At 38.1% G+C, this 10,788-nt stretch overlaps 1 protein-coding gene across 1 annotated transcript; it reads left to right on the forward strand.

The window, feature by feature from the left end:
* The first annotated feature begins 2,455 nt into the window (after positions 1–2,455).
* Positions 2,456–5,139, forward strand: fezf2 (FEZ family zinc finger 2). The gene is made up of 4 exons (XM_068052315.1): positions 2,456–3,307; positions 3,450–3,584; positions 3,971–4,103; positions 4,883–5,139. The coding sequence occupies exons 1-4, from the start codon at positions 2,498–2,500 to the stop codon at positions 5,137–5,139; spliced, it is 1,335 nt and encodes a 444-aa protein (XP_067908416.1). The 5' UTR covers positions 2,456–2,497.
* Positions 5,140–10,788: the final 5,649 nt, after the last annotated feature.

Genomic DNA, 10,788 nt, shown 5'->3' on the forward strand with positions numbered 1-10,788 from the left:
AGCATCGATTTCTATATGATTCTGTCAAACCACGTACCATTTACACGCAACCAAAGCGAAAGGTAGCAGGGAGCGCACCACATCATACCAATATTTACAAGATACATTGTATGTATTTCATGTTCTCAGAAGAAGATAAACAATCTAAGAAATGTTTCCACCATGCAGCTCCTTTTTGAATTCTCATCTGCTTTTCTTCTAATTCTTTCAGTCCTACAATTACCTCAGAAAGGAATATATCTCATTCTCATTGCACTTTAAACCCCCAAACCGCTCTCTTCCCATTCTGCTAAATCTCAAATTGCCTTTAGCCAGTAATATGAAATAAGGTACAACATAGGACAGACGGAATTTGAGAATATAATATCCTCGTTTAGATTTCAAAACAAGAATATTAAAAGGACCAAGGGCAAGTGCAAGCGCGATGGTCCGAAAATCGCTTGTTAAGCTCTTTTCATGATTACTTTTGATGCTGTCTAGTTGTTTAGCCCGTTTTGATATAGCTTCAATCAATTCTGCGATAATAATTTGTTGTGCTTCTCAGGTGAAATCGTCTGCAAACAGAAGAATTAAACGGCCTCAAATGAACAGGCACTTGGCCATTGTAGAGAGAACATAGAACTTTTGGGAGTAAATTCCAGAAACTTTCTAAAAAGGTTTGGTAAAAAGAAGTCTTTTCATTGCTCGCTTTTACCTCTGGCCAGGCGCAGTCTTTTTTCTTCGGTTCCTAATCCGCATCGTAACGCGCGTTTTTTTTTCTCTACAGAAAAAGAACACAAAACCGGGTTCCACGCGGTGCTTTAGTGGCTAAAATTGAAAGGGCCGCTTTACAAGGGCACAACAGTATGAATCGCTTTGGAAAATTGGCTGCTCTGAATAGGTGAAGGAGGAAAACGTTTAATCGGGTCCTGGGGAGATTCTGAGATTGCAATCTGCTATTGCCACAGGTGGAATCTGGACCCCCCCCCCCCCCCTCCCCACCCCCCTTAAGTATGCAAATAGTGAGTATTGAATCAGAAAGAAATGTATGTATTTAACTTTTGTAACATATGTACAAGTTTTAGTTGCTTGCTACGTAACCATGTAGCGAGAAATAAATCGGAGATAATTTTACTGAGGAAACCGCCTTCAAAATCTACGCAGTACGGTTTGCAGTATCTGCACTTCGATGTGCTAGAATAACCCACAATTTTATTTTAGAATCATATAATCATAGAAAGTTTAAGGCACAGAAAAATGCCACTTGGCCCATCGTGTCTGTGCCCGCCGAAAAACGATCCCCCTATTCTAATCCCACCTTCCAGCAGTTGGTCTGTAGCCCTGCAGTTTACGGCACTAAACTCCTTTTGAATGAGTTGAGGATCTCTGCCTCATCTACCCTTTCAGGCAGACGATCACCACCCTCTAGGTGAAAAAGTTTTTCCTCATCTCCCCTCTAATTTTTCTACCAATCACTTTAAATATATGCCCCCTCGTCACTGACCTCTCTGCGAAGGCGAGTAGACCCTTCACTTCCACTCTATCCAGGCCCCTCAAAATTTTGTACATTTCAATCAGATTTTTGCTTTGCAACTTCCACTGGGAATGGGGGTGAGGGCAGGATGTTCCAAATTAATAAACGCCGACTGTTTAAGGAACGTCGAAATTGCCTGTTTGTTGCGTGCCTTATATCAGAAACGCTTCATTTATTATTCATTAAAGATTTTTTCTCAAGTCCTACGCGGAACCTGAGTGAAGAGACGGAGTTCAAATGAATGTTTCATTATTTTAAAAAAACTTTGGAAAATTATCCTTTCTACGAAGTAGTTACAATAATTAATAGTGAGGCTGCGATATTCAATCTGCCTATTTTCTAACCATTTAAGAAGGAGCCCATAAGCGATGTAAACAGACATAGCGATAGATTAAAACACATTAAATGCACAATTATTTTTTCATATCCCCACAGCCACTTCGCCCACGAGCATTGTGGGTGCTGGTGGGAGATTGGAATGGGCTGATGCTATTTGGATGTCACCTTGCTAAGTGACTTCATGTGATGTCAGCTAAATGCAACAGACAGTGATCTCACACTGATGAGGATGTGTGCTATCAAAATGTGACAGTATAGCCACACGCAGTCCTTGGATAATCTTCTCCGCTCTCTAGTAAATGTAGAACCCGTTAGGAATAGACGGTGGCGTCTGGCACATCACTCCTCAGTAAGTTAGTAATCGGAATTTCCAGTATCAAACTGGTGACTTGTGCATACAGTATAGCTTTTAAAATCTATCAGCAAAGATTTTCGCTGTCCTTGTAATTCGTTCTTTTGTGCTACTTAATGAGCATTAATCTGGTGCCCCTCGGTGCCATTGTTCATGGAGATGTTGATTTGAATGTAAATGAGTGACATGCCAAACGCAAGGTGCTTATTAAATTGATGTGTGTCTTGGCTTTCCTGGAATGCAGGGGAGATCAGAGCGGCTCTAGTCAGCGGCTGCTCACACCAAGTCCTGGGATGGCAAGCTCTGGTCACTTGGAGACAGTTGTGTCCTGTCCCAGGCAGACGGCAAGGAATGGAGCCTCCGCAACTACCTGCAATGGAGCTACCCCAAAGGCACTGGCCTTCTCCATCGAAAGAATCATGGCCAAAACCTCAGAACCAAGGAGCCATACTGAACAAAGACAAAGCTTGGAGAAAGCAGAAGGCAAAAAGGTTGGGAAACTGTGCTCTCCTGTCCCGTGTATGCTTCCTATCCAACCATTTCCTTATGACTTGCAAGCTAAAGCTCTCTTGAACTATTCTGAGGTATGGAAGACTAACCTGAGGGGGTCACTTTGTACTTCTGCGGCTATGTGTAAATCAAACTGTGGGATGTGCTGCAAAACTGACTTAACTTTAGGCCCTTCTATGATGACGGCTAACAGACTGATCAAACCCCAAGTCATAAACCAAACGGTCGCTATGCCTGCCAACGGCTCCCTTTATTATTTCAACTATGTGGACACTAGCTACCACCCTTCAGAGTTGCTGCATGGACATCACATCTTCCCATCTCACATCCTCGGCTCTCAGCCCCCAGCCTCACTTTCTGCTCACCAGAAACTTCTTTTGTTGGAAAATGCTAAATTTGCTAGCTTGGCTGCAGAGAAATATCCAACCCCACAATTTCCTCACAAAGAACGTATCCCAGGACAGCTGGACCAAGTGATCAAAGAAAACAGCAGTTTTCCAGTCGAAAAGAATGTAATTAAAAATCATCAAAAACTGAACAACACCTCAAACGATGGCAAACCCAAAAACTTTACCTGTGAAGTTTGTGGAAAGGTAACATGAAGATTAAAACGCAATTCCGCCACAGTGTTTTTCACTGATAATGGATACTGTGCTCGTGAAAAAGAAAAAATCTAGATCGACATCGGCTCCAAAACAAATTACTGTTCATGTCTTATTTTTCTTCCTTTTCCAGGTCTTTAATGCACATTATAACTTAACACGTCACATGCCAGTTCACACTGGGGCCAGACCGTTTGTGTGCAAGGTCTGTGGGAAAGGTTTTCGACAGGCTAGTACCCTGTGCAGACATAAAATAATCCACACACAGGTACGTGCTCACGACTTCACTCATTATCCAGCAATCTTTAACAGCAAGCAATTTATTAATTCTTTATTAGCCGCTTCATTATCTAGTTACATAGTTTCAGTGCTACATGGATGCTAACATGCGTGCATTGTATATAGACAATGCATGGTTTTCTATTTAAAAAGTATCAGCTGTAATTTCAGTTTTTACGTTGTTACCTTTTTAAATCTCCGTGTAAATGGTTTAAATGTAATACAACAGTTTCTGAATGTACAGCTTTGGTATAAAAATTCGCGCATGCATTGTGCCTTTGCTGAATGAATGTGATTGCCTCAGTTCAATTTATTTCTGCTTAACTATGTTTATCCGACCGTCAGTAGTCAATGATTTCTGCGATTTGTTTTCAGGAGAAACCTCATAAATGCAATCAGTGTGGAAAAGCTTTTAACCGAAGCTCCACTCTCAACACTCACATTCGGATCCATGCTGGCTACAAACCTTTTGTTTGCGAGTTCTGTGGGAAAGGATTTCACCAAAAAGGTACTTCTCAAAGTAGCATCTACTTTAATTTGAATTAGTCTTCACACGAGTAGGTATCCATTTGGCTCCGTGCATCCATCATATTTAACCCTTAGGTCTTGCTGGTGCTTACTATGAATGCGTGTCATTTTCACTGAATACGGTTAATATATTTCTAAACTAATACAACATTCATGATTCCGTTTTGACTACTTTTTACTGTAATTTACTTTAATAATTTAACATTTATTAATTTAACCTGACAAGTTCCAATGGTGAACATTGTCGCATTATACAGTAATGGAGAACTATAAAATAAATAGGACTATAGAACTCAGCTCTATAAAAATTGTCAGCGGATTGCAGACACGTTCACGTTATAAAAGCCTAGTATTCCATATTTAAAAACCAAAATCATCGGAAGTAATGGTGCCATTAAGAAACGTTTTTCTGCAACATGTCTGAGGTATAGCTGCCAGACTGAATTTAAGGTATTTCAAATCAGTCGTGTCATTTTGAACTAACCCTCTTCTAATATGGCTCCTTAATTTGGATTGTGGGTCAGAAGCTTGACCTCTATCTAATTCCTAATCTGACAGTTTTATGCAATCCTTACTTGATTGAGACAAAGTTTGACAACTTCTTGACTCACATACGCGCACACTAACACAAGACTGCTTAATGAAGCTTTACTTCTTATCATAGAAATTCCCTCATCTGAAATGAACTTAATTGTGAACTCCTGACCCTAGTGGGGGAAAACTTTCACTAACTTCGATTTTCTTTTTCTTTTCTGCTAGGAAACTACAAGAATCACAAACTGACTCATAGCGGAGAAAAACAGTTTAAATGTAATATTTGCAACAAAGCATTCCACCAGGTCTATAATTTAACGTTTCATATGCATACTCACAACGACAAAAAGCCCTTCACTTGCGGCACTTGTGGGAAAGGATTTTGCAGGAACTTTGACTTGAAGAAGCATATAAGAAAACTACACGATGGTAACTCCGCCACAGCCCCGGCGAACGAACGTTCAAGGGTGGGGCAAAGTTAGTTTTACAGACTTCGATTTGGGATTTTTGGCGGACAATCATTTCTGTACATGGCATTTTGAAGTATGTTCTATTTGAGATTTTTCGATGCACTGCAATGCTCTTTACTTCACACACAGTTATGCAACAGTAGACAATTCATAACTTTTCACACTTGAATTTGTATGTTTAAACGGATTGAATTTTGTTTGCAGAAAAATATTGAGAAGCGACAGCATGTCTTGGCCCTGCAATATTCCAAAAGTGTTGTGAATGGATCGTAATGTAAATATTCATGTTACTTAAATGTCTTATATCATATTTTTTCTGTATTGTAGTATTTTATATCTGAAACTTACCGTGAATTGGTAAATCTGAAAATTTAAAGTATTTGTTAGGACGTTGCTTCGTTTGCATTTCTGTAAATTTAAATCCTGTTGTAAAAATTGAACGTGTCTACCTGCAAAATAAAAATAAAGTTTCCAATTATGCGCTTATCTGAATCGCACAAATTCGCAAATAAATAGAACGGGGCGATAGCTGCTCTGTTTATTCAAAAGGAAAGCCTATTACTTTGGGCAAAGGTATAGACTGTTACCAAGTTATATCATTTGATGAAATCTAACAATAACATATGTCTGTTGAAATGTTATGTTTATTCTGAAATGCATTTTTACACAAAGCAGTAGAGATCAGGAGACATTCGGCCTGTTTGCAATAAATGCGGCATAGAACAGTTTCAAAGAACAACTACCTATTACTCCGTTACTTTTGCTGGCAACCCAAAAGTGCCACCGAGTCGTGTTTGTGCCAGAAAAACAAAAGCTGTTAATCACGTCTCCACGCAGAGCAGATGGGCGAATTCGACGGTTTTAACGTGAAGATTGGTCAGTGGATTTCTTCCCAGTATTTGTGTTCCCTAAACATTCCACTGCCCAAATAAACGTCGCAAACCGATTGCTTCTCAACACTTAAGCTTTTAATAAAGTTCACTTGTTAAAACAGGGATATAAAAGTGTGATTTGCAAATGTTAGCCGCATTAATTGAATTTTAAGCAAACATACTTGATCTTTAAACAAAAGAAACGGGAAGCTTAACGCAATCGAAAAATATACACCTATCCGAAGAACAGCTTTAGCAATGTGTCCCAACGTATGCGTCAGAAGTCTAATTAACAAGGCAAAACAGACTTCTTAAAATTCAATTTAATCGCTCGAGATGGAAACGCTGAACCTCGACTTCGCACTTTTTATAAAGTTCTAATGTATCTGTTATCATGAAATATCTGGATGGCGCTTTCAGCAACTTCGTGACCTTTTAGGGCAAAAAGTGCATTTTGTAGTACGTTTACTGGGAGAAGACTGGTGAAGGGAGTTTAATTATTCATGCGCAATTCGGGAACAGAAGCCATTCGTAGTATTTGCTGTTATTATATTTGAAGTAAAATCAGGTGGAGAGAATTTAGATTTCATTAAAGTAGAAAAGCCTCTACTGGTTTCTCCAAGTTTCCTTGTGAACAGCCTCACGCAATGTAGTTGGAATTGGAGGCTATTAGTGCGACCAGATATTTTCTAGGCGATTGATTACGAAATTACCCAGTTTGTGTAATTGAACTTTTTACTCATGCAGATTAAGTGTCTCTTCTCGACCTGCGGCCGGCAACAAATTACTATGTTATTTTTAGAATATAGTGATGAAATGATCCCACACTTGATCCACAGAAAATGATCAAATCAAAAGCAGAAACAGTACGCTTTCAACAGTGCTAACAGTAATCAGGCAAGCTCTCTCAGGAGAAGGCATTTCCATATTAGCCAATTTGATGTAACAGTGGATAATAAAGTACTTAGGGTTTTCAAAAACTCCTTTTCCCATGTCTCGCTCCTTTTAATACGGGATAATTTATTCTCCCCACGTCGAGACGAACAATATTATTACAGTGTACCAACAAAATTCTGATTTCAGCTCAGCTGCGTGCTGCTCACTCCACGTTTCTCAATGAAATTTAAATTAACCGTTAACAGTAAACGGTGAAACTATCCAGGGACTGATTAAAAGGCCAATAATTTGAAGAGAATTGCATGTACACCTTTTTACAGTTAATTGAGTGGGTAATCTTAGCGGCTCGAAGGCTGGGTTACATAGATACCGTCATGTGCTTTTGGGGGAAATGTGTTATTTTAATTAAAAACGAAACAAAAGCGGTTTGCTAATTATATTAAAGAACCTTGTTAGACACAAAAGTCTCCACTACAGCTCGATCTATTACAGTTTGTTGCACGTTGATGATGGAAATTGCAATTATAAATTATTTACTATGTTATGCACAAGGCAAATCCTCACTGGGGCTTTCTAGGCTCCTTCGTGGTCATAACGCCTCATTGTACCTCACAACATTTTCACTGCTTCTTGCAGAAAAAAGTTACTGTCTTTCATACTTGATTCTTTCAACAACCACAGGGACTGAAATACTTGCTTCAATACACGATCAAAAAGCGAAATTCTAAATACTCATAACTAATTCTGCAAAGCGTCGTGTCCTAGTAGGAAAACTGTCGACAATTGCCACATCCTGAAACAAGCAAGTGCCTTATCTTTTCTGCACTACTGGAACATAACGGTCGTATCCACAATCAATGTATTAGCTTTCAAAGACCAAACTTAATGGGAACAACTGCGGCTTCTAAACATGCTCTAACTTTCTTTTGTACTTTCGTCATTGGTGGTGAATACACACTTAATTCTGCTTTTTATTTGAACTATTGACAATAAAGGCTCTGAAAGATGTCACCTCTCAGAGGCCTGTAATACTAATCAGAAATTGTTCTCTCCAACTCATCGTAGTTATCCCATGATATCTTAAATTCTAAGAAACTATTTCAATGCTGGACCTTTCAGGTGCAGCAGCTACCAGCCAGCTGCAAATAGATATGGTTCTCTGTTCCAGAGTACGTTTCCATGTCTTAGCCATTTGTAAGAGCGAAAGGAACGTATTTTTAAAAAAGTTACATGCATAAAATATAAATATGTTCTCACGCGTACATTTCCACGTTATATGCATATAAAGATGTCGTTCAATGGAATATTACTGTGACAGTTCACGGATGTTGCTTTCCATAGTGAGAGGAGTGCAAAACTTATGTATAAACTAAGTGACGCTACAACACTTTCAACTGACCAAGACATGCTTGAAAATTCATCGAACTGTTACTTACAAATAGTAATGTTATGCTTTGTGGTTAGTTACAATATCGTGAGTTACATTGAAGGTAACTTTCAAAAAGACATTACTGTCCCTTAGCGACATTAATAAAACTTAAAGTACGCTTCACTTGTACAGTGAAGTTTGAAAATTTAAACCGAATGACTGCTGTGTGTTTAAATTTACCTCAGCCAAGCATCATAAGATTCGTTAAACAAGTAAGCGCAAATTGGGAAACTTGTCACAGCAGGTCAGGGTGGATGGAAGGAATAAACATGCCCAGATTTATTTACAGGCCTAGCTACACCATATTCATAAATACAGCTGACTGACACCTCATGTTTTAATTAGCAATTGGGAGATACTTTTGCTTCCTGGGGAGATAAAGCCAAGAGGAAACTTGGAGAGACTACAACCTGCAAAAGACAAAAAAAAACTTACTGCATCCATCCGCATCCCAAACATGCAAACGCAACCTTAGTGTACATGCACATACACGCAATTGCTGTACATATATACCTGCTTTGTATATCCATATAGCCGTATGCAATCCCACCCACAGGTATTCATATATTTCTGTTATTCCTTTTATAAATACTCCTACCAGGTTATAATGTCAGCATTAAATATGACTTTTTGCAGATATCTACAATTTACTAATTTTCTTCTTCACAATCACCAAGAAAAGTTTGTTCTGCTAAATTCCAAGCAATTGGAGAGACATTCGATGTAAATTCCTTCAAATGTCGATTTGTTTTCTTCCAAGATTCATTTAGTACTGGGTTGCTTTGATATTATGTCGATGAGAAATGTAGCATCAATACAATAGGATTGTTTTTTTAAGTTCTCAGGAGCCAAAACTAAGTTAAGCATAGAGGAGCTAAATCATTTTTATTTTGTTTTGATATAACTCCACATTCGTTGACAATCACAAAAAATCAAACGGTTCGCAAGTGTCAACTTGAAAATACCGAAGTCAGTGTAGTAGATACTACTATCTAAAAGGGTATATATTTTTAATAATTCATTTAATCCCAGAAAGAATTCGAATGATTCCGCAAAGAAAAACAATGAAATTTGACTTAACGTTGTGAAGAATTAACTTTTGTTACAATATATCGTGTTCATTATTTTCACTGGAATATTTACAATGCATTCTTCTGAATTATTTTCTCTTAATGATTACTGATAACAGGTTGATCTGTACTTACATCCCCCGCACTCAGACAAACAGAATTAAATATGTTTGATTTTGCATTGATTTTTTATTCAGTTTATTTCTTTAAGAAAATCCGCACTTATCTTTTTGATCAGAATTCATTTATAATCTCAATTCCATTTCAAGTAAATGGGTTTCTTTTTAAATCTACTTGCAATATGAGCATAAAAAACTGTTAACGACTCTAGTCCGATTTATACATTTCTTTAATACCTGAGGACAAACCATGGACATTTTTACTGGCACTAAATATTAATTTATGATGCCAGAGTGCTCAGAGTGATCATTTTTTAATCTGCGTAATTGGCGGGTGTTTAAAATTAACAATGATAACATCTTTTCAAATCAGATGAATAATATTTGAACAGTATAAAATACAATATTTCAAAAAATATCTATTGGGATCAGATGTACCACAATGCCGCTCTTGGGTTTGCAAACTTCACTAAAAACTTATTAAATATTTCTGACGAAGGAAAAATTTAGCAACGATATCTCCTGAATGCAATAACTAACTGCACACGTTTACTTCTCTCATTCAAAATACAGAACTTGTTGAGTTGTATTGTTAGACTGTGTGTTGCCGCTGTTAACATTTCTTTTACTTTATAATTACAGAAGCGGTTGTGATACTGGTCCTTGCGGAGGTCTAACCCTCGCAACTATCAGCATTTCCATAACTGAAAACAAAAGTAAAACATATCACATATGAACAGTTTAATCGTTGGTAAACATTACAAAATAATTAAAACGAAAAGGTGGAAACCATTAAATAACCATATTACTGTTGCAACAATTATTAGATTCTTCTCATTCTAAGGATTGCAGCATTGTATTTGTGTCCGACTGACTTGCTGAAAATCGACATTGTGTGCTCGATTTAGCCGGGCCGTTCTCACTGAATGTTGTTTTCAGGTGACGATTTTCGGAGGACAGGAAGTTTCCGGAGGAGGTACCACCCACACTACACAGAAGTCCAGTTGCAGGCTATCACTGTAACCCTTTTAAAACAAACTTTACGTGATCATGAAGATGATAATGATCCCCCAATATCAATAGAGGAAGTAATTGTAGCTAGGGTCATCCCGTGTCCCAGTGTCTTTTTAAAAAAAGATGCAATGGAGCCTAGATTATCAATTGCTTATTGTAGGCAATAGACGCATTGCTGCAGGAGACCTATCCAAATGCGTTATGAACCTGTCAGCGCACCAAGCTATAATTCGGAGTTAATTGCACCTTAAAGAGCTGGT

The sequence above is a fragment of the Heterodontus francisci genome, chromosome 19 (assembly GCF_036365525.1).
Source record: "Heterodontus francisci isolate sHetFra1 chromosome 19, sHetFra1.hap1, whole genome shotgun sequence".
NCBI classification, from domain to species: Eukaryota; Metazoa; Chordata; class Chondrichthyes; order Heterodontiformes; family Heterodontidae; genus Heterodontus; species Heterodontus francisci.